This window comes from Hippoglossus hippoglossus, chromosome 21 (genome assembly GCF_009819705.1).
Source record: "Hippoglossus hippoglossus isolate fHipHip1 chromosome 21, fHipHip1.pri, whole genome shotgun sequence".
NCBI classification, from domain to species: domain Eukaryota; kingdom Metazoa; phylum Chordata; class Actinopteri; order Pleuronectiformes; family Pleuronectidae; genus Hippoglossus; species Hippoglossus hippoglossus.
In genome coordinates, this window is record NC_047171.1 from 15,645,292 (window position 1) to 15,664,864 (window position 19,573).

Sequence of the window (19,573 nt, forward strand, 5' to 3'; positions counted from 1 at the left end):
CACGATCACAGTCCCGCCCTGATCTGATCCATATGTCAATATTGACTTATTGACTGATCGTCACAGTGCCACCTGTTGGCGACAGTAAGTGACATGTTTTACACTTTGATGCACTGCTCCTGGCTGCTTTACAATTTACAACTAAAATGAGCTCAGACAAGTCATAAGACCATGGTCAGAATTGTGACATTTCCTCAAACCGTGTAAACATTGAGGTGGGGCGAAGTTAGATCCTTTGCCAAAGGAGACGAAGTTGTCATAACTCCACAGTGCATTGTCCAATGAGCACCAAAATCCTCTCACATGATCCGAGTCCTGGCCTGCACAGATAAATTAATCTGTATGTAGTGATAGTGATAGCGCCACCTACTGATCAGCGTGAAAATTAAGTTGTTGTAACCCCACTGTACATTGTCCAGTCGGCCCCAAATTGGCCATGCTTTATCAGAGCCCCAACATGAACAGATCTATCAGTCTATATGTAGTGATAGTGATAGCGCCACCAGAACTTTAATTCGATTTACATAAAATTTTCACCTTGCGGTCTGCACTTGATGGCTTGGACCGTAATGCATGATTAGTGGGCGTGGTTCAGTGTTGCGTAATGGATACAGGAAGTGAAGCGTTTATCCTTCCCGCGGTGCACAGAACGCCCGCAACACGGAGATGTTTTGGCCGGTGCCTGTCTGCCCTCCCACGCGCAAATGTGTCCATGCAAACAGTGAAAACACACAACATGAATCATTAAATGACAGCAAGCCAAATTTGCACCAAAGTATTGTTTTAAGGCAGACTTGAAAATTTTAAACCTATTCTTACCTAACCTGTTTGGCCAAGTGTGCTTGGGGCTTTGAAGACTTTGGAATCTGGGGCCACAGGGCAGTTGGCTACTTTGCCCCATTTGTAGTTCAGCCAACGGGTATGGCTAAAGACTTGTGGTATTTGTACATATTCAGGGTTATGCTTTAGGTGACTATCGGTGTATAGTAAAGGGCTTTGGATGAGAGTCAACCAAGAAAATAAAAGGACTTATCATTCACTTGCTCAATAGAGGCTAACTATTTTTTCAAAATACACAGGTATTGCAGTAAATACAACCTAACTTAAAATGATTGGTTTCAGTTGAGAATGTGGACAGGTGGTTAGGAATTTACTATATGAAAAACACCACAAAACTAAGGCCTCAAACTTGAACCCAAATCAACACCCAAAGCCCTCAAAATGCAATTGAAAAAAGATGGTATTTTGGAATAAGGGCTAGAAGAGGTACAATTAATTCATAACAGCTGACAGGTGGCAGGGTGGCAATGTTTCTATTTCACTTGTATTAAATAAAAAAATAACTGCTTCTTGGGATATTTGAAGTAACAATAAGACCTCTCTATGATGCAAGCAACACAAGTTAAATCCTCCACAATTATCATACAGTTTAATCAACACCTTTCTAAGACAATAAAAGCTGATCATTATAACCCTGACTTAGTTAGGATTTAATTATGGAACTGTTGTATTAGACTGTATTAGTTTTATCCAGGTGTTCCAAAATAAACTGCCAAATGAGTGTAAATCATACAGTACATAATCAGATATATGTCTATAAAGTCCTACTACAGTACTGTGTATACTACACCATATATACACTCACAGGGCCAATTTCCCTGAGTAATATTTAAAAAATATAAATATTGATATAATATGAGTTTATTTAAGTTATATTTTCATGCATTACTTTTACTTGTAGTTTGTAATTTTTGAGTGGTATTCGTATTTTTTATTTAGGTGAATTAGCTGAATACTTCCTCCATCACTGTGGTTACTATCTGCTGCCATCTGTTACCAGGGCAACAGATTACATAGTGTTAATTTGAAAAAGTCCAGAATTATATAAACTAAGCCAGTAAACACACTTGACTGTCTACATAAACCTGGAATGACATTTAACAAATATTTCACTTACCCTCTTCAGCCCGATGGTGAAACAGCTCCTCGCTCCTCAGGGCTCCGGTCCGGGTTTTCTCTCCCACCGGATCTATGGTAATCACCCCCGATAGCAAAGATGGCGGCCGAGCGGCGTTGAGACTTCTCCGTTATGGTTCGCCACCTTCGTTGTATGCGTTGACTTTTCTGCTGCGCCGTGAAAACAAGTCCCTGCCGAGGAACTCAGAAAATGTTGTGAGACCTCGAAGAAAACCTTTTTTTCGCCCGGAGTCAAGCCACCGCAACCCGATAGTTTACCCCCGTTGCAGCGCTGGGCGTGCGTCGCCGTAGCTAACTCGTCTGTAGCGTCATTGTAAAATGGCTCCGGTGCAGATCGGGTCAGACGGGCAGCTCGTCCCGCTCGGAGGACCGGTGGTGTCGGGTCCGCAGCCGCCGCCGCCCGGGACCCCGGCCACGCACGGGATCCGACTGAGCCTGCTGATCGAGTTTCTCCTCCAGAGGACCTACCATGAAATCACTCTGCTGGCGGAGCTGTAAGTAGCATGTTAGCATTCTAGGCCTCCGAGCTAACTAGGGTAGCTGGCGGGCTAATGAGCTAACGTCAGTCAGCCCTGAGGATGCTCTTCACCCCGACACCAAAACAAACCTTAACGGGAGAAAAGTGCATATTTGTGGGGGTGGTCGTGAAGCTAGAAGAGTGTGTACACATGGGTGGTGTTTTCAAAGCAGATAGCACGGGTGTCTAATGTGATGTGAGGGGGCGCACAGGTAAACAACACATCCCAGCTCCTAAAGTCAGAGGCAGCTCATGTTTATTAGCCCCAGCTTAAGAGTTTGCGTTGGGTTGTTTATATGTGAGACACCAGATTCACTGCATCTGTCTGCTTTCCAAAATCCAAAGCTAGTTTTTCTCCCTGCTGCAAACTGACTCATAATCTACTCAAACTCATTACATGTTTATTTAGACAAGTGATATGATGGGTTGATCGTCTACTTTAAGGATAATGACAGCAAATCAATGTTTTCTCTTTATGTTTTTCGCAGACTCCCCAGAAAGACTGACATGGAGAGGTATGTGTCTTCAAATATTATTCTGAAAGTACATTACGGCTCACTGCTGTTGCCTCTCATTCTGACAAGCTTCTGTTTTGGTTCATTTTGTCATGGTTGTGTTTAGGAAAATTGAGATTGTCCAGTTCGCCAGTCGAACCAGGCAGTTATTCGTGCGTCTGCTTTCCCTGGTGAAGTGGGCGAGCAATGCAGGGAAAGTTGAGAAGTGTGCGGTATGTTGTTTTTATTTATTCTTCATTTATTACATCTGTAACAAATTTCCCTATATGTTGCTTTTACAAGATACGGCCCAATTGGCATGCAAGATAACTATAAAATGGCAATGTAATCATACACATTAACAGCAATCACATTACATTATAACACAAGTCTTGAGAGACAGGGAATAGATTAAACTCCAAATAAAACCTCATAAAACATTTTTTTGAATGTGATGCATGAATGCCTGATATGATGGCAGTGTTTTTAGACAATTTTCTCAAATATTTCTCAAAGTGTTCACAGTAACACACTGCAACATTCTCTTGGGAAACTTAAGACTATCCATCTAAATTGTCTCGTCTGGGATTTGTTAGAAACTAGAGGAAGTATTTAATGGCTATAAAGACAAAAAGCCATATATAATAATATATATATTCTATTTTTAGTAACTGTTTACTGTTTAATTGTACATCCTTCATATCAGCGGATTTTGACAGTACACTGCAAATATACTGACTTATCTCTCATGTTATCCATGGTAACAGATGATCTCCAGCTTCCTGGATCAGCAGACCATCTTGTTTGTGGACACAGCTGATAGGCTGGCATCACTGGCCAGAGATGCACTGGTTCATGCACGGTTGCCCAGCTTTGCTATCCCTTTTGCCATTGATGTGCTCACCACAGGATCATACCCACGCTTGCCCACATGCATACGAGTAAGTTTGTTTAAATTCTGTGCTTGTTAATCAAGAGTCATTTGTGAAAAGATGTTGGGAGATCAAACTTAACACCTGTGTTTCTATGTTTGTGTCCATTTGTGTAGGATAAGATCATACCTCCAGACCCCATTACTAAGGTTGAGAAGCAGACCACTCTGAACCAGCTTAATCAGATTCTCAGACACCGCCTTGTCACCACAGACTTACCACCCCAGCTAGCAAACCTCACAGTTGGTAAGCAGCTTGTGTGAACTGTCAATGGTATATTTTGCCCGCTAGCCATTTTTGTAACTGAATTAGCAGTTCACTGGAAAAGAGAAGATCTAATGAGTATGATTGTGTCTTTATTTGTGTAGCCAATGGGCGTGTTAAGTTTCGTGTGGAAGGAGAATTTGAGGCTACTTTGACCGTGATGGGAGACGACCCAGATATTCCCTGGAGGCTGCTGAAGCTGGATATTCTAGTGGAGGACAAAGAAACTGGAGGTAAGGCACTCACTCACGGTGGATACCATAAGCAAGCAATTAGACAGTAAATTTCATTGCTGACCTTTTTCCTTTCACTCAACTTGTTTGTCTGTCACCTCAATCCCACCCTCCATCTATTCCCCCTCCCTGTCCATATTGACAGATGGCCGAGCCTTGGTCCACAGTTTGCAGGTGAACTTCATCCATGAGTTGGTTCAGGCACGTCTTTGTGCTGATGAAAAACCCCTGCAGGACATGTACAACTGCTTGCGTATCCTTTCTTTGTCTGGATACATACACAGGTTTTTTTTGTGTGTCTTGCCTGCAACCACTTGGCTTTTGTCCCAGTCTGTGAACTACTGCAGTAGCGTAGGGGGGTGTGTGTGTGTGTGTATCAGAGCATATACCAGAGTATTGACTGGTCAAGCAGACGAGTGCAGCATTCCAATAAGAAACACAGCTGCAGAATGGCATCTTTTCATAACCCTCTCTTTAATAATTCATTCTCAAATACTACAATGTCCAGTTTTACAGGCAGGGAATCTGCAGTGCTTTTTTTTACTGAACGTGTCACCCAGCTATGTTATGTGAGGTGTAATTAATTCCTTGTTCAGATGTGAATTTCAGCACCTGTTGATATTTTACTTAGACATTTATGTTTTTCATGTGTCCTCGCTGCAGCAAAATCACAATTTCTATGAAGTGCAATTGTCCCGTCATATCAACAACAAAACCTACCACCTAACATTTGTTAGAAGACTGTCAGGCAGTGATAACCATTCTTCACACTGTTGTAATCCATCCATATAAGAAGAAAGGAGCAGATTTGTTCTGATCAGACAGAGGCCTGACACTCATCAGTCTGTGGTAAAATGTATAGACAAACAACAGCTTGTTAGCATTCATGCTAACATCAAAGACCCTAATCAAGCATGCAAGCTGTGCACAACCCCGCTAATCACAATGCTAATCAGCGCTCGCCTCTGCCTTTCCCCCACCAATGCTAGCAGCGCAGTGTAATGTGTCAAAGAGCGGTCTGTGTGGGGCACAATTAGCCCTTTTACCAAGAAAGTGTATGTGTCTCAAGGATGTGGAGTGTGTAGTGAATGTTAATGGGAAGATGTGTCTACTTTTATCTCTATTCACCTGGGCGCTGTTTTCTTTAACCACACTGTTTCCAGACTCCTTTTGTCTGTCACTGCAGCTAGAGGTGCTTCACTCTCAAACTATGATGCTGATCAGAGAGCGATGGGGAGACCTGGTGCAGGAGGAGAGATATATGCCTGCGAAATACCTCACACTCACTGTCTGGAAGTAAGACTCAGATTGCAGCACATTAATGGACATGTACACATGTATTCACTCTCATACCTGCCTTTTAAATACTAATTCTTGAACTGCTACAATGTTTTCAAAAACATACCAGAATGTATGGAGTGACTGCTGCTAACCCTTCGTTTTGTTTCTTCAGCCAACAGGTTTTGGGTAGAAAAACAGGCACAGCATCAGTACATAAAGTCACCATTAGGATTGACGAGTCAGATGGATCCAAGCCATTGCAAATCTCTCATGAACCTCCTCTCCCTGCCTGTGACCCCAGGTTAATGGAGAGAGCAATGAAGGTGAAGCGGACATTAATGCAAAAGTCAGTTTGGCTTATTATTCAAACATCTCATCATTGAATGACGTTGGTTTTCTTTCACTCATTCTCTAGATTGACCATCTGTCCGTGGAGAAACTTTTGATTGACAGTGTGCATGCACGCTCTAATCAGAAGCTACAGGAACTGAAGGCCATTCTAAAGGCCAGCAATCCCAGTGACAACTGTATGTATTAACCTTCTCATCTCACTGTTAAACATATTTTTAGGTATTTGAGCAAAACCATAGAAACCAGTGTTATTTTCAACTGCAGCTGTACCCATGTGCCAATTAGCGAAACAATGACAAAAAAAAAGTCCATTGTTCGTCATTTTCACTTTTAAAGTTGGTTAATGGACTTAAAATATGGGTTTGAACCATCTGCTGTATTGTAGATACTTACAAGTGTGTGTTTCTTTCAGCATTCATCGAGACTGCTTTACCCACACTCGTTATTCCAATCTTGGAGCCCTGTGGTCGTTCAGAGTGCTTACACATCTTTGTAGACCTGCACTCTGGCATGTTCCAGCCCATGTTGTATGGACTAGGTAAGTAGGAGCAAATATTAAGTCATAGGGGTTTCAATCAATCAATCAATCAATCAATTAACTGGTGATTATTTCAAATGATTTCTAGTCTTATGATTCAACCGTCACTGATTCAACTGCGACTGTTTTGCTTGCTCAGCTCATAAAACTGCTCTTTCTAAAGATCAGTCCATGCTGGATGACATTGAGAAGACCGTCAACGACGATATGAAGCGCATCCTTTCTTGGCTGAAGCAGCTGAAGTAAGTCCACCTCCACACATAGAATATTATATATTCACTCTTAACTTTTTTTAGCTGGTGAGAGTGGTAGCAGTTTGGTAAACAGTAGTGATTGAGAGCAAACTGTCAAAAGTAGGAGCCACAGTCTGACACCAGATTATAGCATGTCAAATTGACTAACTGCAGTCAGTAGCAGGAGCCGTTAGAAGCAACACTTGGCTAAGCAGGTGGCAAGATGGGTGTTGAGATGAATTGCCAGGGCTGCTAGAGTCCTGCAGTACTCAACAATGTGAATCCTGTGTGCATTAGTATAATCTACGAACTCTGGACTTTTTGCAGTTTGACTTTAATTAAGAGACTAACTCTTCCTTGCTCTGGCCAGGTTCTGGTTGGGAGAGCAGCGCTGTCGACAGTCTGTGAAGCACCTTCCCACTGTGTGTACTGATGTCCTCCACCTCTCCAACTCAGCCTCTCACCCTGTTGGGAACTTGTCCAAACACAAACTCTTCATAAAGCTCACACGTCTTCCGCAGTACTACATTGTGAGTTCATAACCAAATATATCCCTGAAAAGAGCTGAACTAAAATAACTTGAAGGAAATTGCACAACAAAGTTTATTATGTCACTCTCATTCACCATCTTGTGTTTTTTGATCTCTTCTTTGTAGGTGGTGGAAATGCTTGAAGTGCCTAGTAGTCCCACAGCCTTGCAGTACAAGTACTCCTTCCTTTCTGTGTCTCAGTTGGAAGGAGAGGATGGACCCATGTGTGCTCAGCTACTGCAGCATTTCAAGCCCAACCTAGAACACCTTGTCCAGGACACTTCAGCAGTGAAAGGGGCCCGACCTGGGACTAAGAGAAAGGTAGTCATACAAATGGTATTTCATCATACTTAAATTGATGTGTTTTTTTGTTTGTGTTTTTTAATCTACATGGTGTTTGTGTAGCTGTTAATTCTAGACAGGTTTGACCAGCTAAGAAAATGTGGTTGGGAAAATTGAATAATAATGCTATGTCCTCCCTCAAATGCTGTCCACAAGGCACAGCTGACAAAGACAAACATTATTACAAAATGCTCCAGCGCTGGTGTATCTATGGCAGCTATATGTGTAGGCCGCATTCCTACAGCAATGCAGCAACCCTCTTTAAATATATGTGCCCTGCTCGATATGAAAAACCGTGTGTTCTGTTAATGTGTTTTTCTTTCATCCCTTGTTGCTGTGTAGACATCATGTGATCAGGGGGACCCAGAGCCCAAAAAGCCGAAGCGGTCTGGGGAAATGTGTGCCTTCAACAAGGAGCTGGCTCACCTGGTAGCGATGTGCGACACCAACATGCCTTTTATTGGCCTCAGAACAGAGGTAACTCACAGTGCAAAGCATTCCGTGTCCCATGTCCTGCTTTAAACCCATCAAGTATGGCAATCACAGTCATGAGTTTTCTGGTTAATTCTGCATGTCTCTGTCTGTCTGTGTTTGAGTAGCTGTCCAACATGGAAATTCCCAACCAGGGCGTCCAAGTGGAGGGAGACAGCAGCAGTCATGCAATACGTCTGCTAAAGTAATACTCAAAGCCAAGTGTACATTTCTCAGTATGATAAACTTTGTCACAATCAATGTGACTATACAAAATATTGGTTTTATTCGGCAGGATTCCTCAATGTAAAGGAGTAGGAGAGGAGACCAGGAGGGCTTTAGAGCGTTCCCTACTGGACTGCACCTTCCGACTGCAGGGCAGGAACAACCGCACCTGGGTGGCTGAACTGATGCTGGCAAACTGTCCTCTCAACAGCACACACAGCAAGGAGCAAGGTACACAACACGTACACACGATTTTATTTCTTTTACCTTTGTTTACCCAGGAAAATAGGATCGAGATTGAAAGTGTCCAAAGAACTTGTGTCAGATTACAAGCTTAATAATAAAAAGTATATGATTGTTTAAGCTTCAATAGTAATCACACCCTGTATTGATGTTAAAAGATGAGCCATGAGAGTTTTGCTAAACATATGGCTTAATGTTAATAAGGGAAGTCTGCATCCTCCTCTAATTGAACCCATCTGTTCCCCTTTAGCGTCTACACGGCACGTATATCTGACCTATGAAAACCCTCTGTCAGAGCCGGTGGGTGGACGGAAGGTTGTAGAGATGTTCCTGAATGACTGGAACGCCATCAGTCAGCTCTACCAGTGTGTTCTCAACTTTGCTCGTGCCCTGCCAGGTATAAACTTGCTCATCTGAAAAGCAAATTGCACTTACATTTAAATCAATGACTGTGACAATATGTTACTTTTGTGTACAACAACAACAAACATTGGCATATTGACCCTGTTTAATTTTTCACTTCACAACACTACATATAGTTAGGTGTAATCCCAGGCTTGGTGAAACCAGTGCTGACTTAATTCTTTGCAAAAGAAACACACCCATCTAATGCAGCTGCATGTTGTGACTTCTTCCTTCCAGAGATGCCATCTTCCCTGAGCCTGTTTTCAGAGGTGCGGCTGTATAACTACCGTAAGCTGGTGCTGTGCTACGGCATCACCAAAGGCAGCTCTGTCACCGTCCAGTGGAACTCGAGCAGCCAACGTTTCCACCTTGCCCTGGGCACCGTGGGACCCAACTCTGGCTGCTCAAACTGCCACAATATCATCCTCCACCAGCTACAGGAGATGTTCAACAAGAGCCCCAATGTGATGCAGCTGCTGCAGGTGCAGAAGCAAAAGTGTGATCACAACATGCATGAACTTGTTAGATCTGACTAATCATTTTCAAGTTTCACATTCTTTTATTCTCTCTTCATGCTACTTTCAAACATTGCTTTGTTTCATGTTGTTTATTTTTACATCTGTACTTTTTCCTGTGTAATTTTCTGACCATCTTTCTATTTGATTGTCCTCCTCAGGTACTTTCTGACACACTGGCCCCGCTAAATGCAATCAACAAGCTTCCAACAGTGCCCATGCTGGGCCTGACCCAGCGTACCAACACTGCCTACCAGTGCTTCTCCATTCTACCCCAGTCACCCACACACATCCGCCTGGCGTTCCGAAACATGTACTGCATCGACATCTACTGCCGCAGCCGCGGAGTGGTGGCAATCAGAGATGGAGCCTACAGTCTCTTTGACAACACTAAGATTGTAGAGGGCTTCCACCCGGCTCCAGGACTCAAGGTATAACAAGCTCAGAGATATAGTCTCTCTATCTTTACTCTTTCTAATTAAATAATACAATTGGATTCCAACCGTAAATCTAATGAAGATATTCAGTTTGATGTTCAACAATTTTAGTGTATTAGGTGCAGTGTTTTACATCAACCACCGTCCTTCCACTCTTTCCCTCTTTCTAGACATTCCTGAACATGTTTGTAGACAGCAATCAGGATGCTCGCAGACGCTCCGTCAACGAAGACGATAACCCGCCCTCGCCGGTCGGTGTGGACGTGATGGACAGTCTAATGAACCAGCTGCAAGCTCAGCAGCAGCAGCCACAGACGATGAGAGGGGCTGCGGGAGGTGTCTATCCTCCTCTCACTTCACCGCCACCAAATTACCACGCTAATGTAACTCCTTCAACATCCATGATGCCCACCCAGTCACCAGGTAATGGTACTTGATTTGCGTGTGTGTGTGTGTGTGTGTGTGAGTGAGTGAGTGTGTGAGAGAAAGCGTGTGACTGATGATGTGTTTGTGTCATCTTGGCTTCTCATGCTGCCATTGAGCGTTATGACCAACAAACCATTGTTTTGGTATATTTCACATTACTGCCACCAACCTTTCTGCTGACTTGTGCTTTTGTTGTGTGTATGTCAGAGAGAATGAGGAAGCGCAACCATGTGTGCCCATTTTTCATTTTGTGAAACCATGAGATCTGTTGTTCTTCATGCAACATGCACACACTGTGCAGCCGAGAGGGAACAAAGCATGCATTCAGTCCTGCTCCTTCCATTCCTCGCCATCTCAGCCTGCCAGCCAGAGACTACGGCCCTTCCGCCCAGCTCTAGTGTGTGTGTGTGTGCGCGCATGTGTGTGTATATGTGTGCGTGTGTGTGTGTATGTGTGTGTGAGGAGAACTTGTCAACCTTTGAGTCTGACGAGCCCTTTGGTGTGTGCATGTGTGTGTGTATGCAGGGAACATCCATGCCTCTGGCTCCCCTAGTGGGGCTCTGAGGGCCCCCTCTCCTTTTGGGCCCACCCCGTCTCCATCTTCCCTGGGTATAGCCATGAGCCAGACCAGCTTTGCGAGTCCCCACGGTAAGCAGGAGGGTGTCCTATTACCCTGGCCCGGTGGAAATTTTGGTCTGCTGGGCAAGGGCTGGAAAGGGCTGAACTTAACACCTTTTTAAGACACTAGGCTGCAAACATATCACAAATAGCCTGTAGGGTACGGGCATACAGTGGGCACACAGTGGTGTATTTGTCTGACTGTGTCGCTGATGGCTGTCTCTGGTTCAATCTAGGCGCTCTGGACCCCAGCTCTCCATATGCCATGGTGTCTCCCAGCCATAGGGGTCAATGGCCAGGTTCCCCCCAGGTTTCAGGGCCCTCTCCTGGAGCAAGGATCCCTGGAATGTCTCCTGGTAACCCGTCACTGCACTCACCAATCCCTGATCCTCATTCTCCACGTGCTGCAACCAGTAAGATCTACTTTCTCAGTGTCTTTCTCAGCCTCATATTAAAGAATTTAACCAGTTCAGTTACTACCCAGAACATGCTGTTTACTCATGTCTATCTCTTTTTTTTTAGGTTCACAAGTCATGCCTACCAGTATGCCTCCACCCCGCAAGCTACCTCAGCGCCCCTGGGCTGCCTCCATTCCTACCATTCTCACCCACAATGCCTTGCATGTGCTTCTGCTACCCTCACCCACGCCCTGCCTGGTGCCAGGCCTGGCAGGAAGCTACCTCTGCTCACCGCTGGAGCGCTTCCTGGGTTCAGTGATCATGAGACGACACCTGCAGAGGATCATCCAGCAGGAAGCCAACGTGAGTGTCGCCATTTGATGATTACTTGTTTGTTTCCCCAACTATTTCCTTATCTGTTCCACTCTCTTCTCACTTCTACTCTGTCAATTCTCCTCCAGTTGTCCATTGTGAACTCCAATGAGCCTGGAGTGATTATGTTCAAGACGGACGTGCTCAAGTGCCGGGTTGCTCTCAACCCAAAGAACTACCAAACGCTGCAGCTCAAAGTCACTCCAGAAAACGCAGGTCCCTGGTCGCAGGAGGAGCTTCAGGTGCTGGAGAAGTTCTTTGAGACACGGGTATGTAAAGGCAGCATGAACTTAAAGGTCCAATTTATAAGTATATTCTTGGATAGTATAGAAAATAATTTATCTGCTACTCATAATTAAAGTTATGTATATTAATCTCTCTGTGATATATGGTCCCCTTTGCATTTGATTTTAAAATAATGATAAAATCTACACCTTTAGATTTGTATGATGGGCTGTGCCTTTAAGGCCACTGACGTAGGAACAAATGCTAAGTCATTGTCTCACATATTTAATTTTTCCATACTTTTCTTCTTCTGTTGTCGTCTTTTTAGGTTGCTGGTCCTCCCTTTAAATACAACACTTTGAATGCCTTCACAAAGCTGCTGGGGGCCCCCACCAACATCCTGCGGGACTGTGTGCGCATCATGAAGCTTGAATTGGTGGGTAGAAGTTTTTATATCAAAGGTTGTTTCATGTATTCACATATTATGATTGGGTGCGAGACGTGCTCGTTTATTTATTAATTCGTTTTATTTATTTATTTATGAATCTGTTCAAATATTGATTATAGATTTTCCCACAAAATGTAGAACATGAAAAAAATGTTTAGATTGCATCTGTGTTTTAAAAGGGCCACATTTATAAACTTTCCTTGTGTCTCTCTCCTCAGTACCCCGACCAGGCCGCTCAGCTGAAGTGGAACGTCCAGTTCTGTCTCACCATCCCTCCCAGTGCTCCTCCCATCGCTCCGCCAGGGACCATTGCTGTGGTGCTCAAATCCAAGATGCTCTTCTTTGTAAGTCTCAGCAGCTAGCTCTCCAAAAGCAGGACAGAGTTTATACACTTCTACATGTGAAGCATCATCTGAAACGCATTAACCAACCTTACCTCATGTCTGTTTTGGCTCACAGTTGCAGCTGACCCAGCGTATCCCAGTGTCTCAGGAGCCAGTGACCATTATTGTTCCCATTGTGTACGACATGGCCACAGGCCTCACTCAGCAGGCTGACATCCCCAGACAGCACAGCTCCTCTGGGGCTGCAGCACTCATGGTCTCTAGCATCCTGAAGAGGTTCAATGAGATGCACCCGGCAAGACAGGGTGAGAGGCGACAGTCGCAGATAGTGGACACTGAATGTGTAGAGCAGAAGTTATATCACATTCTGTTATTTTTTTATCTTGATTTTTTTGTCTTTCCTCACAATTTCTGTTTTCTTTTATTTCAGGTGAGTGTACAATATTCGCTTCTGTTCACGAGCTGATGGCCAACCTGACGCTGCCGCCTGGCACTCGTCAGTAGTAACAACAAACTCAGAAACTGCACTGCAACTCAACTGGAATCCCTTTGAGACCGCGCGAGGGTCCATCCCTGAGCTGAAGATAAAACGGCTCAGAGTAACAATTATGGTCCCGAGACGTCAAAAACCCCAGCATGCGTCCTCTCTGCTTCAGCCACTGGACTTCTGACCTGATGTGTAACCGCTGTCATGAAAGGGAGTAAAATATGTACAGTCATGGAACACAGTCTTTATTCTTGAGAGAAGCTTAGGAACAAGATTTGCTGTTCAGGTGGATCCCAGAAGAGGATCATGCAAAGGGATATAAATGTTATTTTTTCCTCCAGGTGCACTTGTAAACAAGATTATCTATTGAAATTATGGTTGTTTACGAAAATATGTACATTATTGTATATTTCAGTGTTGAAACGAATCAGGTGAGTTAGAATTTTGCTAGAGCCTGTCTTCAGTTTTTCTTTTTTTACTACGCTATACTGATATTATTGTAGTATCAGATATATTCCTCAGCACACTATTTAAATGCTTTCTTGCCTTTACACTGTCGAGACCTCTGGATTTTTATTTCAAACTCTCCCTTTGGATACTGTAAAACTGTGACAAACTTTATACGCCAGTTGTATTTTATTAAGATGCATTTTGAGTCTCAATTGAAAGATTTGAGACTTCTTGTCTGACTTTGCTATTTAATAAACCAAGCCCACAGCTGGTTTGTGCTTTGAGGATCTTCCACTGGCAGCAGTACTAAAATAATTTGATCATTTATTCAAGTAAAATATACCATCCGACACAATAAAAACATGCAAATACAATTCAAGTTCTGCTTAAGCAAAAGTATAGAAGTATTCCCCAAAAAATGTAGATATAAAATCAAAGGTGAAACTACTCGTGCACAATAAGTTCATTCTGAGTGTTATATATTAATATTATTTCATGATTATTATACCACTGCTTTCAACACCCTGACTCTTCGACTCTTCTCAGCACTTTCATTTCAGCTGCTCCACCAATGCAGACTCAACATCATTCAGTGTTTGTTTAAAATTAACCTTATACTTCTAATACTCTCGACAGTTTAAGACAATTTCACCTACAAATTTGTTAGTGACCTGCACACTTAAATTTCAAGTGTCATTTTTTTAACCTAAATTTATTATTGATGCATTAACATGTAAAAAAATTTCAGTCAAGATGGAGACTTTTGGCTCTGTTATTACAGGTTTTGGCAGTTTAATTTATAACAAATAATAACCATATTTTATAAACCGATCTTAATTCTAAAAAATGTGAAATGATGCCAGAATAATTACGTAATGAGTGGATTGACAGAAAATGAATTTGTATGGGTAGTACTGTCATGTACAGAAACAATCTTTTAAAGTAATACATTTTCTACTGTCTGACTCTTAATCATGTTTTATTACCTCCACCAAGGAGGTTATATATTAGTTGCAATTTGACTGTAATCAGGATTATGCAAACGTTTCCGAGCCACTTTTAGTGAAACTTTGAGTAAGTGGGACATGGAACAAAGACGAACCTATTCAATTTAGGTCCGGATCCAGACATTTTTCTTTCATGACTTTCTTTAACACTGCAAAATAGTTTTTTTTTAAATTACATTTTCAAAGATTTCCAAGGAAATATCTGGCACATTTCGGGGGACTGATATCTATGAGTTTGTGACATTTGGTGCAGCTTGATTAAATTTAAGGCCACTCTTCTGAGTGCTATTCTAGTTCTTTTATGTGATTGTACACTGAATATCTTTGGGGTTTGGGGTTGTTTGTCAGATAAATACATGTTAATCCAGCATCCAGTTAGTTTAGCATAGTTTAACTTGGCAAAGGACTGGAAACAAGAGGAAACAGGTTACCCGTCTCTGTCTGAAGGTAAGAAACACACCTTTAAAGCTCAGTAGTAATTATGTTAATTGGATTTAACAAATAATAGAGAATGTGGTGGTAAATGGTTTTTTATATATAAAGTAATAGGTAGAATAATTGACAATGAGTTATCAACCCTACAAATATACGTATGGGAGAAAAGAGCACAAGATTTTTCTGAATATGAAGCAGTATAATCAAATTAAAGAGCACAAAAATGACCTAATTTTGAGTAAAAGAGTGAATGTACTTTGTTACTCTGCATGGGTTAGACTGGAAAACACCTTTTGCTTTGAGGTGCATCCCAAAGAAGTGATGCTGCAGCTCATCTCAGAGACATGACATCATCGTTTGTGTGTGTGTGTGTGTGTGTGTGTACGTGCACGATTGTTGTTGCTAAGGGCGTGGGCATTGTGTCTGTCTGAGTGAGTGTGTGTGTGTGTGTGTGTGTGTGTGTGTTTTATTATCTTCCTCTGTCTTCATCAGCTCCATGGATCCTCCTGCTTCAGAACCGGATCCGTTCATCACCACCTCCTGCATGGAGACGACAAATCACGGATAAGGAAGCAGCCCTGTCTCCGTGCATCACTCCCTCTTGCAGCCCGGCACTTGAACGCACCACTCGGAGACAGACACATCCGATCAGATGCATTTAAATGAATAAGTCAGACTTTATTTAACTCAGCCTCCACCGGGCGTTAACCCTGCGCTCCCCCCGGCTTCATATGGCTTTTTACCCGCGGATCAGCTTCAGGTGAAAAGCTGTGATCATCATCTGCTCCAGTCAGACATGGCAGCGCGCACATCAGAGCCGCTGTGTCAGCCCTGTGTTTACCACGAAGCTTTCAAAGGTAAGACACTCGCATTATATTTTGTTTTATTTTGAAATTTCTGCTGTTCGATTCCCTCATGGAGGGTGTGCGCCCTGCAGACCCGCTGACCACTCCCTTCAGCCCCCCCCATCCACCAGCCCAACCTGGACCTGCAAGAGATATGACACATGCATGTTGTCTCATACAGGATGTGCTTTGTGTGTATTAATAGAAAGTGAGTGTGTGTCAGTCAGGTCCTGCAGAAGGTGCTGATGTGGATTTGCTTTGTGCTCAGTGGAGCTACAGGTGAGGAGACCTCTGATGCCCGTGCAGCTGGGTCCGGAGCAGGTGGGCCTGGAGATGCTGTGTCTCTGTGGGCAGCTGGACCTCCTCATCAGGGCACAGATGCAGCAGGTATAGAATAACCTGACCATGATTGCATCAGTGCCAACACTGCAGACATAGCTTACACCCACCTGATCCACTGTCTTCTCAGTTTGCACCAATTTCCATGTAACTGTGAAAGTAAGAATTTAAGTAAAAGCCCCATTTTCCATCAAAAAAAGTATTATTTATCCAGTGCATCTCCATGAGCTGAACCAGGCAAATAAACTGATATCTAGGAAGTAACTAATACCAGAGACTGACTGATTTATTTATAAGAAATGGACGATTTGAACCTTTCCAGTTCCACAAACTTTTAAAAAAAGGATTTCCCCCCACCAGGTGTGTGACATTTTGGGCACTTTTTCAGACAAAGAAATGTAATAGGGTGGTCACATGACATGCTTGGTGACGTCTTGTCTGAAGGAAGGGCTGTGCCCAAACCAATATTATCATAGTACATTCATACAAAGCCAAGTTACATTCATACAAACATATATATCATTTCAGGTCCAGCCTGTGTCATCGTCATTTCACATCATTCAGTACAGACGTCATTCTGTATCCTGTGGTTCACAGTTTGTGTGTCACAGTTCCAGGAGCAGTTGGGACAAGGCTGCAGTCCAGAGGAATCAGACACTTTCCAGGCTCAAGGTACGACGAATCCCAGAGTTTAATTAGACTTGGATGTAGCTCCTGTATTTTAATGTATGACAGTTTTTGTGCTTCATTCTTAAAGGATCAGATATTCTCGACCAGATGCTGCAGTGCCTTGAACATCTACCAAAGCCTATGCCACAGCTGGAGGTATCACATCTGACAATATTAAGTCTTTATAAACAGGTAGAATAAATCATTACCAACAAGGATTTGGGTAATATATTATTGTTCCCCTCTGTTACCTCAGGACTACCTGGACATGGTGGGCCTGTCAGCCATGTTTCCTCGCGTAGAGGTGTTCCTTATTCAAGGCAGCCCCGTGGAAATGTTGGAGAGGCCGCTGATGGACGGTGAGAGAGGAGATACATCCCTGTTCTGCAGCAACAGCAGGGAGACACGTTTCTCAGTCTGCTGTCGGTTTTTAGACTTACAGAAGATGCTTGCTGTAATTCAGGTTAAAATAAATTTGAACAGACAAATATGCAAAATGCATTTGTAGTGTAAATACAGGCATCCAACAACAGCTCTAGATATAGCACAGTAATATTTTACAATCTTTTCATTGTCCTTATCAATATGCATGGATGGAATATCATGACGATTAACTCTGGACACAAACCTGCCACCCACACAAGCAAATAGTTCACATGCACTGTGTGTGCTTGAAGGCAATTTACAACCAAACAGCATATATAAGTTAGATTATTGTAATTTTACATCTTTCAGTCAAAATAGGCATCAGTAAATAATAAGTAAGATTGCAATACTTAAGTGTAAGGCATATACAAAACATAGAAAAATATGAATTGATACAGTCCTAATGCACAACATCATTTGATCTAATCTGCAGATTTACAAAACTTTTGAACATTTTCAAAATCACCTTTACTCGATTATTTTAAAAACAGAGAAGAGCCTCATAATAAATCTTAAATTCAACGGCCCCCCATTGGCTCCAGGCCCCTTGGCCCAGGCTATAATCCGTCATTGCCTCTATCCAGGTTAGTTACATGATCAAAATGGTCAAATTCATGTCCATTGATGCTTCTGTTGCAGATTACTTCTACCACATCGCCAAACTGAACCAGCTCTTGGTGCTGAGTCAGCAGCTGGAAGAAGATATCCGACACCTTGGAAGTCATAAATACATCGCCCACCAGCTCTCGGTCATATATGTGAGGAGAAAGATTCACTGTTTTCCCTCTTTTGTTCTTCTCTGATCCTTTATGTTTCCACTCCACCAAAAGTTGCTGTGTGATTCCCCAACTGTCTGTTTTTTTGTTTTCGCAGCAAGTCATCAGCTCTTTCAGGGGAATTCAGGTCTTCTCTGAAATAAAGAAAGATATTGAGGCCAACTTCAAACAGATGAAACAGTCTCTGGTGAACGACGAAGGCTCCAGGCACGAGCCTCAGCTGGCTGCTCACTACATCAACTGGTGGGTCACAAAGCACACTTTCAGCTGCTGGAGAGGATGATGATGCTGATTAACGCAGGAGTCTGATTACAACAACGTATTGTTCTCTTTGTAGGATATTAGAAATAACTCAGAGCTTAACATCGGCGGTGCTGTCGCTGCCGGAGGACCTGACGGACGACCTCCACCAGGCCGTGACCTTCGTGTCCCAGCTCCTGTCCTGACTCTGTATCTACGAGCCCTGACGTTCTGACGCAGCGTCTCCAGGAGTCTCCTGCTTCTAAATGAACTGATGATGGTACGACTGTGAAGAGGTGCTACATGAGTGGATTGGAAAGCCTACTTCATTTACAAATCAACTAGGTTTTTATATTTCCCTCCTGAATGTGACTCGTGTATTAACACGTGGAGAGTCAGCTGTTTGGAAATGAATGTAAGCTTGAGGAATCCCTCCTTGCACTACTGTTAATAAAAACTACTGTTGTCATTTTTTAACCTAAAGTGAAATTAAAAAAATGAAATGCAATAGAAAGGTGTGTTTGTCTGTTATGGGACATGTTTGCTTCATCGGGTCGATGTGATCATAATGACACACATTTTTACATGTTATTTTCATTATGGCATGGTGGTGCAGTGGGTTCTGGGTTTGAACCTGACAGCCAGCTGGGACCTCTCTGTGTACCTGTGTTACTCCAGCTTCCTCCGACTGTGAGAGACTCTAAAATGCTCGTAGGCACGGTTATGAGCATCAGAGGTTGTTTGTCTTTGTTTGTTGGGTCCTGTGATACACATGCGTCATGTCCAGGGTGGACCCCGCCTCTCACCCAATGTCAGCTGGGATCGGCTCCGATAAGAGACAATGGATGGATCTATAAATAAATAATTTTGTCTATATGATGTATTCAGATTTCTTGTTTAATTCAACCATAATATTCAACCAAAATATTCCATTTGTGATCAGATATGAAAAAGATCAGCAGCATATAATCACATTTGAGAAGCTTTAACCAACTCCATGTTTCCTTTTTCAGTTAAAAAATATTTGCACATCAATTTTCTCAGCTGAAAGATGGAATCCAAATCAAATGATTATTAATT

General features: G+C 42.8%; 2 protein-coding genes across 5 annotated transcripts; both read left to right on the forward strand.

The window, feature by feature from the left end:
- The first annotated feature begins 1,975 nt into the window (after window positions 1–1,975).
- On the forward strand, window positions 1,976–14,048 carry med14 (mediator complex subunit 14). 4 transcript variants are annotated; one of them, XM_034573425.1, is made up of 29 exons: window positions 1,976–2,471; window positions 2,983–3,009; window positions 3,116–3,221; window positions 3,756–3,929; window positions 4,037–4,166; window positions 4,289–4,417; window positions 4,563–4,670; window positions 5,581–5,713; window positions 5,871–6,021; window positions 6,114–6,225; window positions 6,462–6,587; window positions 6,751–6,829; window positions 7,191–7,350; window positions 7,477–7,671; window positions 8,035–8,169; window positions 8,292–8,368; window positions 8,459–8,619; window positions 8,882–9,028; window positions 9,274–9,518; window positions 9,713–9,982; window positions 10,159–10,411; window positions 10,940–11,062; window positions 11,269–11,445; window positions 11,555–11,793; window positions 11,892–12,071; window positions 12,356–12,463; window positions 12,694–12,819; window positions 12,935–13,124; window positions 13,250–14,048. In XM_034573425.1, exons 1-29 carry the CDS (start codon window positions 2,296–2,298, stop codon window positions 13,321–13,323), a joined length of 4,311 nt encoding a protein of 1,436 aa, XP_034429316.1. In that variant the 5' UTR covers window positions 1,976–2,295; the 3' UTR covers window positions 13,324–14,048. The 4 variants fall into 4 exon arrangements, with proteins under 4 accessions (XP_034429316.1, XP_034429315.1, XP_034429317.1 ...); XM_034573424.1 differs by having other exon boundaries at window positions 2,032–2,471; window positions 6,727–6,829; XM_034573426.1 differs by lacking the exon at window positions 10,940–11,062 and having other exon boundaries at window positions 2,032–2,471; window positions 6,727–6,829.
- Window positions 14,049–15,567: 1,519 nt separating this feature from the next.
- Window positions 15,568–19,126, forward strand: si:ch211-218d20.15. The gene is made up of 8 exons (XM_034573436.1): window positions 15,568–16,055; window positions 16,312–16,430; window positions 16,994–17,054; window positions 17,140–17,207; window positions 17,308–17,410; window positions 18,117–18,235; window positions 18,351–18,496; window positions 18,591–19,126. The coding sequence occupies exons 1-8, from the start codon at window positions 15,995–15,997 to the stop codon at window positions 18,697–18,699; spliced, it is 786 nt and encodes a 261-aa protein (XP_034429327.1). The 5' UTR covers window positions 15,568–15,994; the 3' UTR covers window positions 18,700–19,126.
- The last annotated feature ends 447 nt before the right edge of the window (window positions 19,127–19,573 follow it).